This window comes from Amblyomma maculatum, chromosome 8 (assembly GCF_055883805.1).
Source record: "Amblyomma maculatum isolate TAMU_Amacu chromosome 8, ASM5588380v1, whole genome shotgun sequence".
Classification (NCBI taxonomy): Eukaryota; Metazoa; Arthropoda; class Arachnida; order Ixodida; family Ixodidae; genus Amblyomma; species Amblyomma maculatum.
In genome coordinates, this window is record NC_139351.1 from 127184154 (window position 1) to 127208703 (window position 24550).

The following is a 24550-nucleotide window of genomic DNA, read 5'->3' on the forward strand; positions in this document are numbered from 1 at the left end:
AACTGCTTGTTGCTATGCTCAAGATAAAATACGGATTGCGTATGATCGGCGCCACCAGCTCTACATTTGAAGTCCCGCGTGAAATGGTGCAAAACATTTAGAGCATTATATACACGTTGAGTTTAGTATGCAGACGCACGTGATGTGCGCTTTTATTTTAGTTCATCTGTTTGTTTTATAATGTGATTTGCGATATTTTATCTCGTCAAGACTTTTCTTTTTTAGTAATTCTATACTCAGATAAGGATCAGCTAATCATTTTGATAAATGCTTATATTGCGTTAAGGTATTTGATAACATTTTTTGTTTTGTTTATTCGTCGTCTCTCAATAATACATAGGACAGAAAAATAAAAATTTTGGGTTATCCCTTTTTCTAACATCAAAATTTCCAGAAGCCTCACCTTCCTGGCAGTAGGGCGAAGAGTGCTAGTGCTGGCTCCGCGTCTCTTCTTCCACATCCGCGCTATCTGCGCCCTACCATGCACGTGAAGCAATTGAGACCCGCGTTTAGCGACGCGTGAACGTATGACTTTTCACACAACCTAGCTCCGAAACCAGTGTTAATAAACTCCTGGATCACCTTGGCAACAGAGAACACGTAAAAGAAGGCGCCCATATCGTGAGAACACGGAATGGGAAGCAGGGGCTACGGTTTCTACATGGCACGACATTGTTTTCCCTGGATGAAGTCATTAATACAGCCATCACAGCAAAATAAGGTTGATAATTATTGTTTTATCTTATCATGGCGACTTTTTGGTGACCAAATTAATCGTTTCCGCCTGTTGACGACTTTGTTCGCAGCTTTTCAGATGTTTATGCAGCTTTTCTTCCCAGGAGACCTGGCAGCCCTGGTTGAGATTTCCCCGGAGATGACAATATGCGTAATGCTAGATGAGACAAACAGCAAATTGTCGACTAATGTTCCAGGGCACAATGTGGTAATGGTATATCAGTGGGACTAATAGATGTTCCCAGCGGTGACGTGGCGGAAGTAGATGGAAGTGGAAGAAGCAACTGAGGAGCAATTGTACCACAAACGCAGGTCGCGGGGTTGCGCAGTACCCGACGTGCGAAGACGGAGCAGAGAGGTTGAGGTAACTGGCAATCTGGAGATCAAGAATTTAAGCAGATAAAATGTTTGGAAGTACCAGTAGTAATAAGCATGGAAGGGCGAGGGGCAGGCTTTAGCTGGCAGAAGTTTTGGGTGAGGTGGCATCCATTTTGACGGAAGAGGACAGCAGAGATTAGCTGGTGCCTGGAGGGCCTTCCAGTAGGCTTTGTAGCGGTTCCACTGAAACTTCTGGCGTAACGGTAAGTGACATCAAAAAAGAAAATTTTGCTGTCGATGCTGTCGAAGAAAAAAGAGTTTTAAAGCCAGGATCACTCTCACAAACATGCCAGTGATTCAGATAGCAAATGGTCAGAAATATAACCGCAGCTAAAAGGAGAGTAAATATCTCGGTTATATATAGGAGACTCTTCATTTATGGATGGGCATATCTAAAAGGGGTGCTATTGGATAACAGAAGAAAAAGAGGAGGGAGAAGTTAGCATGTTCATACATATATTTTTCAACCACTTGGCTACAAACCTCAGTATTCACCTCCTCCGTGCGTTATGATTATTATCCTTTTTATTTTCGGTGATTCATCGTTTCGTTTCCTTCTATTTTCCCCAACAATCATTTTATTTTTGGTGATTGAAGTATACATCTAAATCTCTGCGCCCCAATTCTTGGCCGATCCCAATGCGTGGATATGTGCCATCAGTTAAGAGGATAGCAATGACAACATCAAGAAACAAAATAGTAAATATTAATATCAATCAGCAAACATCATGTCTGTGTAGTTTAAGGCAAAAAGGCATTGTTGAAGTAGAGTGCCTAGAATATACCCGTATATTTTAGGCTCTATAATTGGGGCCTCTTATTTATGGGCAAATATGCACACGAGATTGTGCGACATAATTCTATTGGGGTATATGAATGACTCGATCGAGATCTGAATGGATACGAAGGCAGTAAAGGGAAGTTGTGCGATACATATGTGAGCAGCGCGACTTAGTTATTGTAAATAGAGAACCTAATGTGGAGGACAGGCCACGTGGGAATTGCGAAACAAGCGGTCGACCGCCGGCCACTGCAATGTCTCAGGGAATCTACAGAAATCTAAATAATTGAAATAAATAGAGAGGAGGAGCCCAACTTTTGAAGTGATCACAAATGTATGCCATCAGGTGGGACACCTGTACCAAAAACAAAAACAAAACGCATATTTAACCGGCGTAAAAACGTGCATGCTTGCGGTGAGCTAGACGTAGCTTACTGAGAAAGGTTTCGCGTTTTGCTTGACCAGGCTTCCAAAGCTGACCTGCCCTTTTTTAAACTGCACTACTCATTACCGTTTTTTTTTTTCTTTAACGCTTCTAGGCTTGCGACCGACCAGCTTCGAAAACCAGACGAAAACGACAAACACAGAGCAAATAATACTGTCTCAGTAAAAACAGATAAAATGTGGGAAGAATAATTCCTCAGGCCGCAATTTTCACCAAAAACTATAGGCAGCGGGAATGTATATTGATCAGTGGAATAGCAGAGAACGTACGACATTTAACCACAAAATCTCCGCTGCTGTGTCAATGTAAGTTTTTCCAGAAATAGCCTCGTATATTGTAATGTTTCTGTTCTTGGGTGGAAAAACCAGTGTTCGAGCGCCCCGCAACTCGACTGGTTTTTACCCCGGTGTCTCGCTCACCGCAACACGGTGCCAGAAGTATCCGGCATCTCTCCGGATTGCGCACGGTCGTAAACACGACACCGATAAGGGCGGCCCGACGTGTCTTTGACTCTCGATATCCGTTTCTTTTTGATCCTCCTTATTTAGCAGTGTCCCTCGAACGACCGTGGTCTCGGGACATCTTTCTCAGGAGGAGAGCGACTTCTCGCACCGTGTTATCCGGAGTAACAGAAATATAAAGGTAGAGCAAAGAGGGCGCTCCTGCGCAGGAGTACATGTAGCCTACATCTCTGTCAGCTAATTGATGTCTTCTCTTACCAATTTTTTGCAGAGTTAGCAGTACATTAATACCGTTTCTTGGGCTAGTTGGTTCATATTTGTAATGTGAAAAACTGCGCCGAAATAAACACACCACAAGAAAGAAGACGGGACAAAGGCGCTACTCACAGTTCAGTTTTATTTCACCCCATTTCAGAGGGTACGTGTTATATAAGGGGTGAAAATACATCTGAAATCGGAACAGACAGCGATGATTATCACTGAAGATGAAAGGTTGCACGTTCTTGAAAAGCAGATGATGAAGCGATAGCGATGGTCATAGTACACTCCTCGTCGGCGAATATCTGTTCTCTGTCCGTTAGTTAGTTAGTTAGTTAGTTAGTTAGTGTGTGTGTGTGTGTGTGTGTGTGTGTGTGTGTGTGTGTGTGTGTGTGTGTGTGTGTGTGTGTGTGTGTGTGTGTGTGTGTGTGTGTGTGTGTGTGTGTGTGTGTGTGTGTGTGTGTGTGTGTGTGTGTGTGTGTGTGTGTGTGTGTGTGTGTGTGTGTGTGTGTGTGCGTGCGCGTGCGTGCGCGTGCCTGCGCGTGCGTGCCTCCCATGCTATCACCCCCATTAACCAGTGTGCCGCTATCAGGTCGTGGCTTCTCAATTTTACGATTTCACGAGTACCCTCCGGGCCTGGAATGTGCCTCTTTCAGAGCACCCCCGGTGGGGGTGCATGCGTACTCAGGCACCCGCCAGTAAAAATGCCTCCGCCATGAGAGCTCCACCCCTACATCCTTCAGAACCGCCACGCATCAGTGGCCCGCGGCGAAATCAAATTTACGGTCACAGGTACCAACTTCCCCTACGATGCAGATGCGCTTCGCTAATCCCTTACACAAAGTATATGCTTCAGTCTCAATATGTGTCACGTTTTAAACGCGATGCTAAAGAGGTTTCTATTTTCACCGATTTGTACCAGAAAAACATCCTACCAGATCATCAAACCAACAACCAACTACAAACGAACTATATATATATATATATATATATATATATATATATATAATTGGTTCACAGGAAAGGAAAGACGCAGCATCTGTCAGACGTATTCTGTGGACACCTGAACCGCGCCGTAAGAGATGGGAGGAAGGTAGGAGTGAAAGCGGAAAGAGAGCAGGGGGTGCCGTAGTGGACGGCTCCGGAGAAATTTCGACCACCTGGGGATTTTTAACGTGCACTGACATCGCACAGCACACGTACGCCACTTCGTTTCGCCTCCATCGAAACCCAGCAGCCGACGGTCGGCATCGAACCCGGGTACTCCGGCACAGTACGGCCACAATTTGTCGAACTTTGAAACGCAGTAATCGGAAAATTGTGCTATCCGGGAACGTATGAACCGGGAGAAGAATAGTGTAACTTTATGGGAGGTATTTTACTTCCCGCAATTTGGGACGTATGAAACGGGAAATCGTATGAACCGGAAACGTATCAACAAGGTTCTACTGTATATGCAAACAGCCATAAAGAATTAATCTTCTTAGTCAAGAGCCACAGTAAAAAAAAATCGTGGTATAATTTCCTTTATTTCGTCAAACAAAGCTGCTAGTCACAGTGGATGCCATTCACATAGCAATTGCGCATGGTGCCTCTGCATTGCGTCCCCAGCCATGAAGCAAACGCCTTGAAGTCTGGCTCAAATAACATGTTTGCTGCTGCTACCATCTCCGCAAAACAGTGCAGTTAGCAGTGGCTGCATTTATGCCAGTCTCCTCTAGAACATAAAGAAAGCTGTCTACAGAAGAAGAAAGATGAGAAACGGGTGGGGATGTGCAGGTCCCATAGAATAATGAGCTGCATTTGGACAAGGGAGAAGCCTTATGCTAACCGTGAGCCGCAGTTTTCCGGCCCTCTCCACCACTGCCATATGCAGAGGTTGGTTATATTCTGCACATTTCTCAATAGTCTAATGATGCAAATTTTGTCTATATTTAAGCCTCCTGCCCAAAAGCTAGTGGTTTGGTGGTTTGTGGGATTTAATATCCCAAAGCAACTCAGGCTATAAGAATCGCCGGAAATTTTGACCACCTGGGGTTCTTTAATGTGACTGACATTGCGCAGCACACGGGCGCCTTGCTATTCGCCTCCATCGAAAAGTGCCGCTAAGGCCAAGATTCGGTCCTGTATCCTTGGGCACAGTAGTAGAGCACCTTACCCACTGCGCCACCCCGGTGCGGCTCTTCCTAAAAGCGAGTCCAGTCCTTTAGTTACTGACGTTTAAGGGAGTAATTCCCTCACAGTAAACTGATTGGCCTGTATATTTTTCAAGTTCATGGCATCCCCTTTCTTTTGCATGAAGTAACTCCCCTTAACTTAAGCCTAGTTCCACGAACTTGGGAGTGCATTTTCTGATGTTCTTGGCACTGAAAACTGCCTTTCAATGTACAGATAGGGAGGAGGGGAAGGGAAGGCAGGGATGTTAAGCACAAAGACTTCAAGTTGGCTATCCTACACTGGGGAAAAGGGATGAGGGGAGTAAAGAGGGGAAGAGGAAAGGGACACAGAGCAGTCACAATTTGCCAATCAATCCATTGGCTGTCAGGTAGCAAAACAGTGCCTCGTATGGCTTAAAGGTAGTCGACTGTCATGGCCATGAATCAAGGATCTTATCCGCCGTTAAAGGACGAGGATCTAGGCAGTCCAGCGCAAAGCGCAAGTTATGTCTTTCATTCACAAATGCAGGGTATTCACACAAGAGATATTCGATCGTCTCTTCACAGCCACAATCTTTACAGACAGTGCTGTCGGTCGTCAGGCAGGGATGTCGGGCAGAACTGTCGGCGTTTGTGAGAGCAACATCGAGCCATAAATGACACAGCAACGTTGCTTCTCGACGCGCTATGGTATGGGGATAGTCAACTTCTACATTAGGGGCACTGGACCCTGGACTGCACCTTTGCCTTCAATGTAGGATTTGACTGTTAAACAACCCATATCCACTTACAAAGACAGTTAAGCATCTGATGCTCGAATGCATCAAGTTTCACACAACTCAATTATGCCATCCTGGGGTGTTTTCAAAAAGGCGCATAGATAGATTAATGCATCAGTGACATGTCACATTCGCATGACGTTTTAAATTTTGTCCTCACTGACGTGGTGCCATTGCTTAGTAGTGACCCTTGTATAAGGTAACACCGATGATGAGACATGACGAGATGATTTAAACAGCTACACATATCTGTTACATATGTCTAGTGCAAGTTGAAGCACACTGACTTGTAGCTAAGGCTAAGCTCTTCATCAGTGCAACACTTAAAAAATGGCAGTGCTATCCTTGCATACCCATCGTGCATGTACAGCCGCCCAAATCTTTAATTGTGGTGCACGATGCCTTCCTTTCCTGTGCTCCTGCATCTTAGGGCAGAGAAAACTTGCCAGAAGTTCAAGATTAATACTTAGACTTTTTGCATGTTAGCTCCTCTGTAAAGCTCAGAATCATAGAAACTGTGGCCATCATGCGTACCAGTTAAAGATTTGAACGGCTGTACCCACATGCACACATACACACATAAATGCATGAAGCCACCAGCAATAAAGTCACTGCAAGAGAATAGCACCATCATACTTGAAGTACGCAAACAGATGAACAGCATACGATTTGCCCACAATATTGTCAATACAATATATTAATGCAACAGCAAAAGCAATTAAGTGCTCAAGAAAAAATTGCAATGAACAGTGCATTGCATAATAAGTTAACATGCAATGCAAATTAATTTAAATGCTTCAATTATGAAAGAAAACTAAGAACTTTACAACATTACACATTTTAACAAAAGTAACAACTAGTTACAATGAAAAAACCTTCAGACAAGAAAACTAGCAAGACTTTTTGCTGCCCCCATACTGACTTGAACCCATGAAATCATTTTTCACTGCCCCCTTACCAGAGCGGCAAAACTTTAGCAAGAAAACAACATGAGCTGTACTAATGTTATTACTCAGACAATTTTGTCATATGCAACTGTAGTAGCCTCTGCAAGCATTAGCTAATACATAATTTTTCTGCCCGTCATTGCTTCTAATTTTGCAACAAAAAAAGTGTGCGGCTATATCACATAGAACATTGTTGAGCAAATATTTCCTATACCTGTTTTAAATGTGAAATGCTTTGAGGCATAGTTCTGAATGCTCTGCAGATCAAACTTAATGAAAGAGGACTTCTGAATAATATTCCATCCATTTCTAAGCCTAAATCATGCTAACAGTCCATGTGGCAGAGACAAGTGATTTCAAGAGCATGAACTTGATATAAGGTAAGTGCTAGTTTTAAAAGCAGAATTTTGCCGTCAGATGGCACAGATGCTTTTCATCATAGCATCAGATGGCACTAGACTCTCCTGTACAATCTGATTTAATCCAGCAATTTTTCACCAGATGTTTTCCATGTAATCGTAATCGCTTACTGCAAGGAGAACATGCTTCAATGAGCACTTCAATGAGCCATGAGAAGGTATAAGTCCTTGAAATTTATGGCTCTAACTTTGATGACTAATGTGTATTCTTATAATGAAAAGACATTAAATGAAATCCGTTTTTTTTTTTTACACAGAATGTAATCATGCCATTAGTCATTTGTTTGGCCTACACTCAATTACTTAACACTAAGCATATCAGTAAAAGGGAATATTCCACATTCAGCAAGAATTTAAAGTACAGAAATTCACAATTTAAATTTAATTCACATTCAGCATTATTCATTATTTCGCTTTGTCTTGAAGCTGATCTCTCCTTCAATGAATGGTTAAATCATCGTTAGATCAGCTTAGAGACAAAGCCAAATAATCAGTTCATCAAAGCATAAAAAGCAACATTGCCAAAATGATTCTAACATGTTCACATTGACATCCAGGTTCACATTTCTTGCATGTTAAAGCAGTGATCATTGGCACCCAATGGCAATTTCTAGAAAAAATGCGTTTACATTTTTTAATAAGCCTGTACAGGCAGCATTGGATCAGTACAGCACTTTTGCACAGCTTGACTGCGCAAAAGTGCCGATATATGTAAGACTCGGGAATGATGTGTAGCAAAAGTGTAGCGTTTCCTGAGTGATGTTATTCAGATCTCTATGAAGTTTTACTAAGTACGTGTTACAAATATTAGACTATGATACATTTTCTTAATCGAAATTTTTATGCTATCTGCACTGTGACCTGGTTAATATATGTAGTGTGTGCAAAGCAAATAAATTTAGACACCTGAAAAGGCTTGACCTCTGTTAGGAGAATAGGTTGGGGTGAGTTGTTGAATTGGTGTACTCAGATAGCAAATGTAAAAAGAAAAGAAAATAAACACTGCAGAATGAAAAAGAAACTTGTTCCCATTAGGCTTATGTGCACCTAAGCCACTGGTATCAAAATTGACTAGAATGTCAACAGCCACAATAGTGATGCATTTGATGCAAAAAAAAAATTCCATGCAAACTCTGACATGGTAATTCCTGTGGTAGCACTTCCTCAGCACGATAAATCTGTGCACAAAAAGAATAAAATAAGTGCACAACTTTGTGGGTGTTAGTCAAATGCACTTCGTCCCTTCTCTTTGAAGATGCCTTTATCAAGTTTCAATCTTCAAATTCTTTGGCAAGTTGCTCCAAAGACATATTTCATTGTGCCAAGCTTATATCTGGTCATGCCTGTGTAACAGGCCTTTGAAAGAGTGAAGCATAAAGTTAGAATAATAGGTAAGGCAGACTAAAATGCATAGGAAAGGCATTCCCACACAGGGCAGAGCAGTTTGTTCAACTTCAGCAGCGCTAACAAAATTTTTAATATTGGCTTTTGCATGTGGGTACATTAGCTAGTATAATGTATAATGTATGCGTAAGGAATTTATTCATCTATGCCTTCACAATTTCAGCATTAAGAGGAGACGTGGAAATAAAACTATTTTCATTATTTGTGCATGAAATTGGGTTTGGTTTGTGAGGTTTAACATCCCAAAGAAACTCAACTATGCATGAAATGTTACCAAATTTGGCACAATTAAATAAGTTGTTATGGGGATTCCTAACTTGCATAATTGCATAACTTGCAATAACGATATTAGTTTTTAAATGCCTGTAATTAAAAATAAATAAAAGTTGAAATTTACTATGCTTATTTAAAGACACATGTTCTTACGATATCAAATTAAGAAACTATTCCAGGCATATATATAATAAAGTTAGAAGTGTTACTCTACTTTCCAATATCTCAAGTCACGCACAACATCATTCTAATGATGTTGGTTACGAAATTTTATGAAATGTACGAAATGCAATAGAAATGATTTGCAGCATGCAAAAAAAGCGAATGCTAAAACATTCAACCTTAAAGCTTTATTCTGGCATCTGCTTTGTATACTTTTCCTTTTGGTCACAGAAATCTGGCACCGCAACCAATGAATTGCTCTGATCTACTGCTCTCTACTGTTATGGTGACACTGATATTGACTGCGCTCTGTAGTTGGAGACTTACAGAATTCACAACGTGCCCAGACCACGATTGAGATGCGTGACTCGCTCTCAATTTTCAATGACTGCACTTTAAAAAAAAACATAATTTTCAAAAGTTGCGCAACATATGTGGCTAAAATTATTAGCCACAATAGGATGAAGACCAAGAGGGTTGAAAAAAAAATAAACAAATTTAGGAATCAAGAGTTCTGATCAAATTAGCCGTACTACTTGCCCTGTCCCCCCCCTAAGAGGATTAGCTCAAACTGCCCATTTATTTCAACAGGCACCTAGGCCTCACCTAGGTTCATTTGAATTCTGCATAACTGGAGCAAATTTATGGTCCCTATCATGTTTGAAATAGTGACTCAGGCTATGAAAGACGCCGTAGTGGAGGGCTTCTTTAATGTGCATTGACATCGCACAGCACATGGACGCCTTGCTTCACGCCTTCATCAATAAGCAGCTGCCGTGACCGGGATTCGATCCCGCATCTTTGGGCATAGCATTCGAGTGCCTTAACCACTGCGCCACCGCGATGGGGATTGTGAAATACTGACAGTCAACAGTACACCACATATAGCTGCCTTCTTTGGTTTCGCCCGAACATCTTTGTTCGAACGATGCACTTTCATTGAACCTTATTCTTTCACAGTTCACCAAAGCGACGGCTCCTGACATCATCTTGCTGACCAGTGCGGCTCTGAGGAGGAGTCAGCACTTCGTGGTTCTGCTCTTTCAGGAGATTTGGCTCTGTACTTGGTGAGGACTGATGCCTGTTGATGATGTTGTAGGCTATCTCCCGTTCTCGCTCACGGTACTTGGGGTCGAGGGTGTACCACATTGCAAGGGCACAGCGTCTTCCTTTCTCAACAGGGAGCACACCGTGAAGATTTTCAACGCCTGCCGAGAATGCCACAGCACGGCCGCATTTGGGTTTCACCGAGGCCTGCAGATGTGTTATGGTGTGACTAAAATCAGAGCCAGACAGCATGAAATTCTCTTCCAACAGGATCCCAGTCATTTCCAAACCTTTTTTTTTTTGTGTCACCAAACTGCACACAGTCTTTTACACCATTTCATAATTTTGCTTGTATTTTCTCTTGTAGTATTTAAATGCACATAATCTCTTAAAGGGACTGAACATGGTCCAAAATGTGCCATGAGATCATGAAGGAAATGAAAAGATCTTCCCTCATACTATACAGATTGAGCATTGTGATACGCATGAAACAAGGATATATAATTTTAAATTGGCATTAAAAATCACATAAAAACGAACTGAAGCGTCGCTTAGCAATGAAATGCTGCCATTATTGACGTCGTCTGCCGCGTGACCACATCTTGAGAAAATTCCACTGATTTCCTTAAGAGCACATTGTTCACTTTCCTTTCAGAAGTGCTTGTCATGTTTTATTAATTTTTCACTCTCTCTAGTATACCTCTCAATAAAAAGTATGCACCCTTCACATTGGAGAAAATGTGATTTTTTATTTTGTCACTAGATGGCACCACACTGTCGTTAACTGCTTGGATGATGCAGTATCAACAATCCATTAAAGCTTTCAACAACAGGGCATACTGTAACAGCTTTGAGTGTAGAAACTGAAATGGACGCTACTCTATACCAAAAATGTCTAACTGCTGCATGAAAGGCGAGATTTTAGTTTTTTTGTATATCATACTTTTGTCAATGCCCAATCACATTTGTGATTTCTGGCCATGTTTCCCAGGCTACATAAAAATGGGAGCACGCACTAATAAAAAAAACTCATGGTAAAAATTTTCTGTACTAGTTCAAACAAAACTGCTGTGGAATTACCCAAATTTGCAGTGCTACCTTACTGCTGTGCCGGAAACAAAAATATAAACGCTTAAAATTCAGTGCTTGGTTCTTTTAAATGCTTCATTTAAGATAAGAATGTGTCACTGCAACTCTACAGCCTTAACAGCTAGTTTTTCTTCTTTCTTCCTCAGGCTTGCTATCCTGGAAGTGTTATCCACTTTACATAAGTATTCCCGTTACGTAGGTAGACTGTTCATCATTGGTGCCAATGCTGAAATTGAAGGAGTTGGCTTCATTGATAGAAGGTTCAAATTCAATTTGCACCTTCTACCAATTAATTAATCAAAGGAAATTAATTTAATTGGCAAGTGTGCATGGCTCCAATGTTTCATAGAAACTATCATAACAGCTCAATCTACACACTAAGTTTTATTATTATTATCATTAAATGTTTAAACCTAGCCAGGGGCCCTTCAAATTAAAAGATTAAATATAATTATAGATTATTCAGCTGCTTAAAAACTGTCATTGAGGTCTTAGCCTACACTGTACCTAAAGGAACAATTAGGACAAAAAGAAATTGCCCTGTATTGACTGCAAAAAGACAACACTCTTTGAAAACATTTTTTTTTATGCTAGAAGGAACCGAAAAATAAAATGCAGTAAACTGCATATATCAACACCCAATTTTCTGCATGTACAGTCTTTGTCAAAAGTTTACGGCCCAAGAGGTTTGCTTCTAAGCTCTGTAAGGTGGCTGCTGGCAGCAATACTGGAATATGAATGTAAGCTAGAGGAGAATAAGGGCGAGATTTGCCATCTACGAGATTTCGAACGCTACAGTTGCTTTACGAGCCTCTTTACTGGGCTTAGAGCAAAAATCCTTGGGCCGTAAACTTTTGACAAAGACTGTACATCAAAGGTTATGCTACACTGCCTAACCTAACCTAGCCTGGCGTAATCTAGTCTAACCTAACCTAGCCTAACCTAACCTCTCTGGGTAGGTGTCCTAAGTTTGAATTGAAGATGTTTAAATTCAATTGTCTAAGCCGTAAAGATGTGCTTTGCCACTGGGAAATGTGTGTATAGTTAGAAAGGGCTCAGAGAATCAGTTTGTATTAAAAGCATTAACTTGACGGAGTTGTCCTTGGTTGTCCCTTTAATGCATATACGAGGGGAGATCAAAGTTTTGCAGCTTGGCTATAATCAAATATATCTAACAGTGATCTCTCTCTTTTGTTTAGGACATCTCGGCAGCCTAGCAAGATCTGAATATCAAGCCTTCAAGTTCGTTACTTGGTACAGGTCTTTACTTGGTTGAGGGGTAGTAAGTCAAACAAGTTGTCCTTCCATGATTTCAAACTCGAGTACTGAAGTGTTATCAAATTTCTGTGCAAAGAGGGAAGTTCTGTCAAAAAAATCCACAGTAGGATGGTGAACGTGTATGGCAGTGAATGTCCTTCATATGATGCAGTGACTCGGTGGTTCAATGAGTTTAAATGTGGCCGTGTGCACGAGGAGGACGACCCAAGGTCGGGGCGGCCGACCACTTCAACCGATTCGGACCACTCAGCCTCAGCAGAGAGCCTTATCATAAATAATTGCCGAATCAAGGTTTCTGCAGTTGCCGAAGAACTGAACATTGCTTATGGCAGCTGTGCTTTTGCTATTATCGACAATGTTCTGGTTGTGTTAAAGGTGGCTGCAATGGATGCCATGAAACCTTTCCGAATTCGAACTTTCAAATTCGAATCCTTTTTGAACATCCAAATTTGAAGAAACACCTCGAGGGAACGAGGTTTGATGACTTGAACTCGCTTCAAAACTGCCACAGAGGAGTGGCTTGGCAACCAGGAATAAGTTGTTTTTTTTTATTGCAAAAGCAATACTATTCTAGGTTTCTAGCCTTCAGCGTAGCGCGGCTGGTAGCCACGTCTTACCCACGTGACACTGTGACGTCACACCCTACGTGACCCTAGGGTGACGCTGGGCTACCAACTCAAGCGGTCGGCAGGAGCTGCCAACTTGGGTCTCTCGTTTCACATGAAACGGTTATGTCAGAATCAGCCTGCTAAGACCCTGGCATTCATGCTACCCCTATAGGCCACTAAGGCACGTTCATACGGCTTGGTTAAAACGGGGCTTTATACGTGGGCTGAGGAAGAAAAAAAAACTAACCAAATATTAAGCGAAAGCATTAGCTGCGGATGACCGAGCGTTCTTCTTCTTCTCTTTTTCTTCTTCCTCAGCCCATATATAAAGCACAGCTTTAACCAACCCATATGAACTTTCTTGTAACTGTGCTCATTAGGCGTCTTAGTCCACATTTGCCTTACTTATTCGCACCAACTGGGCAGGCTCGTGAGGGGCGTTTATGGGGATTTCTTAAGGAGGTTGCTGACACTTTCAATTTTCTCACTGTGCGTTTCTCTGTAGATTACCTGTATAGCCTCTCGAGAAAGCAGATGACCCAGGCTCTCACTGAGTCTTTGTTCCCTACACCGTTGTATCGGCAGCCTTATCTGGGGTTTTTGGACACCACTGTTCTAAAGCGTGTTAGGCAAATGTGCATTCAGGCAGCTGCAAAAACGTTCTTTTTCAAATTACATACAGCGACGTTGCCTGTCAAGATATTTCTTCACAATAAGGAGATGTTTGTGCCCTGGTCGGTAAATTGTCATCTCTGTAACGTGCCTGAGACAATTGATCATTGCTTTATTCTGTGCCGTGATGCCATGTTCTTTTGGGACATACTACAAAGAACTCTTAAAAAGGACATTGAAATTACACCTTATACAATTAGATTTTTGCCTCCTGACAAAAACTCTGTCGTGCCTTACGATCTATTTGTGTTGATGGGACTGTTCAGCCTTTGGAAAAGCCGCATGATCGACAGGCATGCAGAGCCACCAAGATCGTCGAAATCCGTGTTTCGGGAGCAGTGTGCTTTGGTGAGAAGTGTATATGCTGCACGTGAAGAACCTCCAAACTGGATGCCGTATCTAGACGCATGTGTATGTCTCCCAGACTTTTGATGTTCTGATGATTGTGCATTGTCGGGCTGGGGATATGACGGGCTCATATTAAGCAGCCCGGTAACTTTAGACATGGACATGTTTAAGTAAGTGGAGTTGTTCCTTTTTACGGAAGTTTTTCCATGCAATAAAGAAAAAAAAAAAAAAAAAAAAGCGCCTTAGTGGCCTATAGGGGTAAAGTGAATGCCAGGGTCCTAGTAGGCTGATTCTGACATAACCGCCCCATGTGAAACGAGAGACCCAAGTTGGCAGCTCCTGCCAGCCCGCGTGTCACGTGGGGTATGACGTCACAGTGTCACGTGGGTAAGATGTAACTGTGGCCGTGTGACGCGAAGGCTTGGAAGTGCGAGTAGTATTGCTTTCACAATAAAAGAGAATAAGAAGAACGCTCGGTCACCCGCAGCTAATGCTTTCGCTCAATATTTTATTCAGCAGCGTTGAACCCTTGTAATTTTTTTTGCAAGGTATCAAAAACCTTCCAGAAGAATGGGAGAGGTGCATTAGTGTGAGGGAAGGTTATGTTGAAAAATAAATTTTTTTTTTCCACGGCCCGGCAGTATTTCGGATACAAGAGTTGTAAAACTTTCTGATCACCTCTCATACATCAGTGTATTTATTTTTCCAGAAAAAAAAGAAAGCACTTCAAAGGAAACATTTGTAATTTTATACTCCCCATGCTAGTGACATAATAGTGACACTACCCGCTACGTCATCACAAAACCCTTGAAAAGCTTTTCGACACTTTTAATGCACTGGCGGACTTAGAGGGGCAGTAACGCTAGGTGGGAGGATGAAGTTAGGAAGTATGCAGGGGTCAAGTGGATGCAGCTAGCACAAGGCCGAGCTAATTGGAAGAATATGGGAGAGGCCTTCGCCCTGCAGTGGGTATAGTCTGGCTGATGATGATGATGATGATGATTATGATGATGATGATGATGATGATGATGATGATGAGCCTCATTCTGTTCAAAAAAGTTTCTGCACTAACACCACAAAATATCCTTTTTCTTTTTAATGGGTAAAGTCCAAGAAGTGCATTGCAGAAATAAGACCACTCTCAGCTCCAAAAGGACTCTCTAAGAGTCATCAATAAGTCCGCCCCTGATATAATAGAATACATTTTCAAATTGTCTTGCCTAAAGGCCTGGGAAAAATTATCGAACCTTGTTTATTCTGACACTGAACCTTGGGCTAATGCAAGGTACATGCAAGAAACTACCCACCTGTATGCTGGTTTTATGTCTCGCAAACACAAATTCTCCCCCTACAAAGTCATCGTTCAGGTAGAGCACAGCACTGGAACACGAGAGCAAAAGCACGCAGTTAAAACATAGCAGTTTTTGAGGATTCGGTCAGGCAAGTTTTAAGACAGCCACCAGCATGCGATGTTGTTATGGCGACAACTTAATATCTCAAAGCCTAAGATGATTTAAAGACAGGGTATTCCAACTTTAAATTGCTGATAAGAATGAGTTCCGCTTGGCTTTGTTGTGCCTGAGACAGCCTGACCCTGCCTAAGAAGATGTTACAGGGAACCCACAGCAAATGTTTTGCATCACAGAAAAACAACTGCAGCAGCTTTTTGCCAGCACAAGCAACATCCTCAAGATGTTAAATAAACAAAATTCTGATTCTGAACTATATGGGACAACATCAAAAAATAAAAGATGTGTGTGCAGACCATCCTTAAATACTTGATGAAGCAACTAGCATTTGTCTAGCAGAGCCAGCTTGAAGAAGAAAAAAAGAAGTTTTGTATACCGAATTGTTTATGCTGTGACAACAAATCTTTTCTCTTTGCACCTGGAAGAAACGTGAAGGCTATGCGAGATGCTGTACTTCGTTTTCTGTACTGACTCGGGCATATAAGGACGTTTTTTACAAGCACTGAATTCAAACAGATGTGTGTTCCAGTTTTTTTTGTGGAACTTGAAAACATTGCCCTCACTGGTTGTATGCAAAGCAGCCATCTCTTAATTCATACTACTAGTTTATTCAAATTGACGCTTCAACTCTGTCAGTATCAAATTCACTAAAAAGGCTCCCCCTTACTTCGAACTAGGTCGAACAAATTTTTGTTTCAGTTAAAATTACTGAGCCGCACCTTGGAGCAAAACACAGCTTATAAACATCTAGGGATATCAAAGATGCACTGAACACCTATAACTGCTGGCGTCAATAGAGTGGCTGGTAGGCCAGGTCAAGAAAATAAAAATGTCCAGACGGTTAGACAGTTCAGTCAAAATCTATTTTAAATAAAATACATGCTCGAAAAGCAGCCAGCCAAAATTGTTAAATTTGTGCATTTTATTGACTGACTGACTGACTGACTGTGACTGACTGTGACCGACCCGACCGACCGACCGACCGACCGACCGACCGACCGACCGACCGACCGACCGACCGACCGACCGACCGACCGACCGACCGACCGACCGACCGACCGACCGACCGACCGACCGACCGACCGACCGACCGACCGACCGACCGACCGACCGACCGACCGACCGACCGACCGACCGACTGACTGACTGAAAACCTGATTGTACTCACTTCCATCAGTACTCCTTAACTTCTGGTAGTTGTCTCTCTGTTACTGCTATTGAGGGGGCATAACAAGGTGTATTTAGGGGTTAAATCATGAACCAATGCCAACAGCAAAGAGACATTAATCTGTCCTATGTAAATAATTCTATGCCTTCTACTTCCAAAAAGCTTCCTTGATGCACCGCTACTTTTATGAAAAGCATTTCGGTGTGCATAAGAAAAGCAATATACCTGAAGTCTCTCCATATGTATGCTGGCAGCTGTTTGAGGCACTCTCCAGTCTTCTGAAGGATACAGTTGTCCGCATGAACAGAGTGGCTCATGTCACTGCTTGGCCTGCTGGAAATATCTGCGGAGAAAGCGTAGTTTTAATGAAATTGCAATTATCAGAGCACTGAAAAATACACCATCCGTACAACCGTTGGTACCTGACAGGAATTTCAGCTGTGACGAAGAATGTAGCTAAAAAGATTGGGGCCAGGATAATACAATTCTATTCTGACGATACCCTTTCTTCTTTCCTCACTCTACTTAATATGTAGATTGAACGATGCAATAGAATCGGAATACAACAGTTATATATCAGGCCAAGGTCTGCTGGAATCTGATAGAGAGATATATGGATAGTCCTGGTAGAAATAGGCACGAACAGACTGTTCTTACGTTCTTACATTAGGTTCTTCCATTAGATTCTTACATTATGAAGGATGCCTGGCCAGTACACTGTAGCAGTGTTAATGCTTACCTGAAGCTCAGAAGTGCACACTTTTTTGAAAAACACACACACAAAAAATGCAACAGGTGTACAGCAGATGTAATCAAACCAGCAGAGCTACTACCTCAAGATCACAAGCTTGAAAGCATAATTGCTAAAATTTTTAAACATGATGCATGGATTATATTTTACAGCTTTTTCTTACGTTCTTGGCACATTCATTTTTTGGTTTTGTAGTTTTCTTGTCATTTTTCTTGACATTTTCTTTCTACATTTTCCTTGCCAGCCAATACAAAAGCTTGTTAGATAATGAATCTGCCCAGCTTATTCCAGATTTAGTCTTTTTGATGCTAAAACAGTGTAAAGAAAGAACAGTGCTCCACAAAACAAGAAAAACAGTGAAAAAAGTGAAAAACAAGACCACAACTTTTTCCCAGGCTACCAACTTTAAGTGAAAATAGAAAGTATGACTAGTGCAACCAAGCGATGCCATTAAATTCATGTTTTAAGTGCAGTCACAAAACTGTAGGCACAAGAATCACTTGTGACTGTGATACACCAGAAAGAGGATTTGGAGAATTGCACCGATATATTTAATGAATTCCATCTGCAAAGTACATAAAGCACTGAAACAGTGAAATTTTGTTCTGAGAATGGACACAAATAACACCAACAAGTCTCAAATTGTTGAGCCACTACCCCAGCAGCACAGTTCCTTGGCTCAACACTGGCACTGTGTTGGCAATGTTTGGCCCAACATAGGATCAGTACATTGCCAACTTACTACCGATATTGGGCCAATGGCTTGTGCTGCCTGGGATAGATAGTGGAGTGGGAAGATTATCACACCCTGTGGCATGAAAATATTTGAAGGCGTTAGGAAGACAGGCCAAGGATTTTAGGGCAAAACCTTGACAACTTCAAGTCCATTGCACTGGTTGCTACCATTAAAAAAAAAAAATCAAAGTAATCTGAAATGGCTATATGTAATGCTTGATAACATCTCTCCTACTCACTGTTCACATCTTATGAACCCCTAGTGGTACAACAATTCTGAACTCAATTTGCTGCTGATCACAGCTTTCAGTGCCACAGCAGCTGCAGAGACAAAGCGCTTCTTGCCACCTTCTGTGCCCTGCACTTAAAATAAAAGAAAGGAAGATTGCGGATGTAATAGCCAAGTCTTTGTTCTAACCGCTGTTTACATTAGAGTGACCAAATACATTGGCTACAGTGAGCTCTACGCATCTTCAACTAACCCACTGTCCAAATGGCAGGTGTTCATATTATCAACAGTGATATACAGCGCAGAGACTTGTTTGTCAAAAAAAAGCTTTACATAATTTGTCATTCACTTCTGTGTAGATTTGTATTAATAGGACTCCGCTGGACGTCATCCAATCCGCGAGTGACATTTATTTGAGAAAAAAGGAAAGAAATGAACTTGTGCACCAAAAAAGCACAGCTGTAACTATTCACGATCACTCGCACTCTAATAAGGATGCTAAACACCCATGCACCAGCAATTATGAAACTGGTTCAGATTTTTTAAAGGTGAAGCAACTAGCAACTGGCACATAGATGGAAACCTAGCACAGCAGCCTACAATCTTGGTCTATACCTGTAATTTCATCCGGTACTATTAGTGATTTGTGATGTGAAACCAGCTAACTAGCACCAACCCTTTATTAAAACAAGCTGCAGGGGCAGCAGGAGTGTAAAAGAATACACGTAAACTTACCAGCCACAGCTGCCCTGCAGACCAGGTGAGTGTAAGAGAAGTACAGGTGCGTAGCGAGGTTGAAGCGTGACTCGATGTAGCTTCGTACACGGTCGCTGGCATCGTAGAAAAGTTGTGCCAGTCGCCTGTCTAGGGTGCCATTTCGTGTCAGCTGTAGCAAGAAACCAGAAGCCATGATGAGCAAAGAAACATGAGTGAAGTGGGATTTTGCTTAAAAGTGGTCGAATTGTGCAGCTGAAACACTGACGCAGGAAAGCCTTGCATGTAGAAATCAGAGCTGAGATTTCCATGCGAGGCGGTGGCAACAAAACAATGAAAGACAGTGTGGTTCATACTGCTCTACGGCATGTGGGCCTCCTTATCACCCTGTAATAGGCGGTAGTATTTCCTTGAGAGCAATATCTTCAAAATGCTAAATGTATGAGCTGTTTGCACTGCTATAGCCTAACTTTACTTTAATACAGTTAGTTTTGACTAATTGGATGACTGCTTTTTCCATTTCACTCGATACATTAAGCATGAAAGAAACCCAAAGTTAGAAGACTGCACAAAATTGATTGAGTAGTAAAATCTGTATCAGTGCATTTTAAGTTGCTAATATCTTTGGCTCTCTGTACATGCCATCTTTTTCATGCATTCGGCTGTTGCAGATAATGTCTGCATACTTGTGTGACATCAACCAAGGAATCCGGCTCATGCTTGTCAACCCTCCCAGTAAAGTTTGTGATGCCATCTCTTGCAGCTACGGCAAAATTTGCCCATACAAAGAAAAAGACAGGTCAAGATGGATGTTGAGATGATTTATGAAGGAAGGAGTAAAAAGACCTCATTTTCTATGATTTCTCTTCAAACGATCATGAATGATAAAATCTCCCATGCAGAATGGTCAGTAGGTTCATATAGAAACGGCATACCAATTTTCATCACCATAAACAAAGAAAAAGCGTTATGATGGACTTCCAGAATTCTGAACCCATAGATGTGGACATGGCACCTTAATGTCAAAAATTTCCAAAGGGGTGTTTTATGATCTTCATGCACTACATTTTTTTCGGGCGAGTGTAGTATCAAAAGGGCTTATTGCAGGCATTCAGAACGATGCATCTACAAGGAAAAAGTTGGATGATTCGAGCAACAAAGTGCTGTTCATAAAAAAGACACCAATGAACATGTCTCTGGCGGAGACTTTTTCAACAATGAAGCGGAGGTATGATAAGCTGAAAACATGGTAAGCTGAATGATATTAGTTACTTGGACATCCACTGACTAATTCTGTAATATGACATCTAGGATACAAGTTCTGGCAGCTCCGCAGTTTCGATGATGGCAGCAGCTCCTAGATTTTTGTCGGCTGTCACAAGCTGTCAAATGCCGAGTTTGCAGTGAAGTTGGTCACGAGGAGTTCTGCTCCAACCAATGCAAACTACAACTACAGGCGAAGTGTCATTGTCGCAAGAGCCCATTGTCAAATGCCGAATGCACAACTATGCAGATTAAAGGACTTCACATCTAAGAGCTGCGTTCGGTGCCCAAATGTGGAATTTGTTTTCAGCCTGTCATCACAGAACGACTGTTTTTATCTATTTAATAAGTCCTGAAGTAATGAGCAATTTTCTGAAGCTTCTGCAGTCTCACAGCTAAAAATGTATTGGTGCCTAACGATCAGTTAGAAAAAATTCCGAGAGCACTGTGGAGTCAACACTGCAGAAATGCGAAAGTCTGGTGCATACGGTGTGCATTACATTTGCTCTTAATATCATTATCAACTAAATGCACCGTCATTATCATTGCTAATCCCATCATTGTCATAGCCACTAATTGCAGCGTCATCTCATCGCTGCTATCATCATCACTGTAGACAAGGAGAATTAGGATGTGCATTTTACGATCCTGGGCATATCCTGGGCATGGCGCAGCTGGTTAAAACGCTCTGCTGGGATCCAAGGGATGAAGGTTCGATTGCCGGTGGAGCCAGGATTTATTTATTTTTAACTATCTTCTTCACGGTATACTGGCCGATGACGTCACGAGGGGATGACATCACAATCTCACGGTATCCCACGGAATCTCGCGAAGAAATGTGACACTTCTTGTGGCCAGACGGACAGGGTCATGGCTGCGAATATGAGCCATTAGAGATATTTAGCTTGCCGGAGACGTACTGACGTAGACGTATACTGGTTTACCGTACCCCTCCCATGCAGGAGCAGTGGCCATGATTGCACTCACCCCTGCCAATGCGCGTGCACGGGAGGGGTCCGGCAAACTGGTATATGTCCACGCCAGCACGTTGCCGGCAAGCTAAATCTCTCTATTAAAGGCTTTCGCCTTAAAAGTAAGGAAAATGTTGCAGTGTTCATGTTCAAGTAGCAGCTTTGAGCTGCAATATCTACATATGTGTATGCAAATAAAATATGCTCAAATATAAAGCTTTTTTTTGCGCAATTTTCTACACTTGACTTCTGCGTGACCTACTGATCACAATTTACGGAAATTTTCAGCAGATTTATTAGATACCTGATGGGGATATTTACAGCTGGAGAGATCTATATTCACGGCCGCATGGTTTTGTTCAGTGCTTGCCATGTGTACACTGTGTGACCAGCCCGCACTGTGTGCGGGCTGCGCGCCACTACTCAGCGCTTGAAGTGAGTACCGCTACTGCATGGCTAACAATGGCGAAATGAGAGAAGAGTTCGTCGTGGGTGCGGTTAGAGCCGTATAATTCGCAGATGCACAGGAGAGTGCTCTGAACGTGCAAGATTTTACACTGTACACAACGCATATTGGACAAGGAATTTCGTGAATTCCTATCCACTGTGACTGTATCACTGAGAATTTGCGGTATATGAAACGACCAAACTAACAAAGTCAATTCGTGCAAAGCTGCTCTAACCTTCGAAGCTGGAGATAAAAAATGACCTAAATAAATTCCAGAAGTAAGTGTTGTTACGTGAAAGTGAATGATAAACTGATCGCTACACGCAGTGACAATGGAGAAGGAAATAATAAAAGAGAAAGAGTGCTCTCTTTCACTTTTGGAATAAAAGAGTTGGAATAAAAAGAATAAGGAGGTGACAAATAGACATAACACAGGCAAAGTAACCAGTAAGCAAACAACTTCAAACGAATTACAAAACTGAGACTGTAAAAAAAAAAAAAATGTCACTCATATTGCATCACATCCATGACAGCACGCACTTAAAGCTAGAGATCGAATAGTTTGCTATGGGCCACGCTGCATAATTCCTTATGCAATGCCAGCAATTAAAGCAATCTTGAAAATGAGAGAAACTCTCAGCCTCAGCCCCCTGTGCACTGGAACTTGTATGGATGTCACCTGTATTGAATGCTTGACTTGACGGTTTGAACAGCAGAACACCTGGGAAGTTTTACTTTTGATGAAGACTGTTACTGTGGACGATGTGCCCACACAAAACTCATTCTAGGCAGTGCCGGCTCTATACATGTCCACAGATCTCTTGAACTACATTCTCACTGGCCAACCAGCGAATGCACAAATGTTTTTCATTTTAATGTGACACACTAATAATACTGACCGTTCCGGGAGAAATTCCAGCCAGGCAAACAAAGGTATAAGCATTGTGAGAATGCAGTCCATCAAAATGTGTCGCAAATTAAAATAATATGATGATGGTAATTTATTACAGATGACCTCGGAGTGAGTGATCTTAAGGGATGGAGTTTGGTACAACTGCTTGTTACTCCTGAAGAGGGCTAAAAGCCTGGGGAGTTCTACAGTTACAAGCATATAGAAAACTAAAGCCGCCACACTGTTCATTTAGTGTTCACTGAAAAAGATGTCCAGGTAAGTAGAGAAATGCAGGTCTTGAAATGTGTCCAGCATGACCACGCGACACAAATTGGAGAGATTCAAGAAAACTTCACAGTGGTTTCAGAAGAAGGTAGCAAAAAGCAGCATCCCCCCAAAAATGTAGCATCACGGCAAGCATTACTGACATCTTGGACCAGAAAGCCATATCAACAGCCTGCTGATGTGACAACAGTCCTTTTGAGCGTTCTGTTAGTACTACTTATTTGAAAACTCACGAGAGCAATCCGGCCGGCAGTGATTCCTTCAAATGTCTCAAACTTGCTGTGAGGAGACTGCTTTCCATCATACCCATCTCCAGTGAGAGCAGCAACCTGGGGAAAAGTGACAAGGTTAGGTTAGATTAAGTTGGGTAATGTTGACACTTAACAGCCAGTCTGTGACTCTCAAGCTGCTAAAGTGAACATAACATAAATGCCTACAATTCACCTATTAAACACTAACTCTCTCTCTCAAATAGTTTTGTACTACAGTACGTACACCAGAAGCTTTCAATACTATAACACTATAACTGTATATTATCAAGTGAAAATATATTAGTACCTATTTTTTGAATAGTTACTATAGCTGCATGACACAATTAGTTCAAGATGGCGTGATGGACACTTAACATGAACACAAAATGACCCTAATAAATTATACAACGAGATTTAAAAATGACCATGACCCTATGGTGGCCAAAAGAAAAATGGGGCATGACTAGATGTAACTACTGGTCATTTGATAAGTTGAGAAAATTTCTAACAGACCTATGAAAATTCAAAAAGTGATGGCATAACTCATCAGTTTTGCTGTTGAAAATAACTTGGGCTTCATTTCAGCTATATGAACCATGAACCATGAGAATCATAAGAAAAACTTAATTATTCTTTTCTGTAGACTAGAAAATTGGGTTTGATAGAAAATCTATATATTTTTCTCTATCCACACTTGACAGTAGAGTATTTGGAGAAACACATTTACAAGATGAAACCCGAAAAGCTGAAAACTATTTGGGCTGTGTATATGGCTATCTCGATGGCTACTGTTTCGAGCTGAATAATAATAATAATAATAATAATAATAATAATAATAATAATAATAATAATAATAATAATAATAATAATAATAATAATAATAATAATAATAATAATAATAATAATAATAATAATAATAATAATAATAATAATAATAATAATAATAATAATAATAATAATAATAATAATAATAATAATAATAATAATAATAATAATAATAATAATAATAATAATAATAATAATAATAATAATAATAATAATAATAATAATAATAATAATAATAATAATAATAATAATAATAATAATAATAATAATAATAATAATAATAATAATAATAATAATAATAATAATAAT

General features: G+C 41.2%; 1 protein-coding gene across 2 annotated transcripts in view; it reads right to left on the reverse strand.

Moving 5' to 3' along the window:
* Nucleotides 1-4568: 4568 nt before the first annotated feature.
* LOC146182512 (prolyl 3-hydroxylase 2-like) overlaps nucleotides 4569-24550 on the reverse strand; it is a 32144-nt gene continuing 12162 nt past the window's right edge. For both annotated transcript variants that reach the window (XM_084577637.1, XM_084577638.1), the window contains exons 8-12: nucleotides 23399-23494; nucleotides 19328-19478; nucleotides 17103-17220; nucleotides 15548-15620; nucleotides 4569-10452 (exon numbers count right to left, since the gene is read on the reverse strand). In XM_084577637.1, coding sequence (XP_084433763.1) covers nucleotides 10153-10452; nucleotides 15548-15620; nucleotides 17103-17220; nucleotides 19328-19478; nucleotides 23399-23494 — 738 coding nt within the window. In that variant the 3' untranslated portion in view covers nucleotides 4569-10152. The remainder of the gene's footprint in view (nucleotides 10453-15547; nucleotides 15621-17102; nucleotides 17221-19327; nucleotides 19479-23398; nucleotides 23495-24550) is intronic.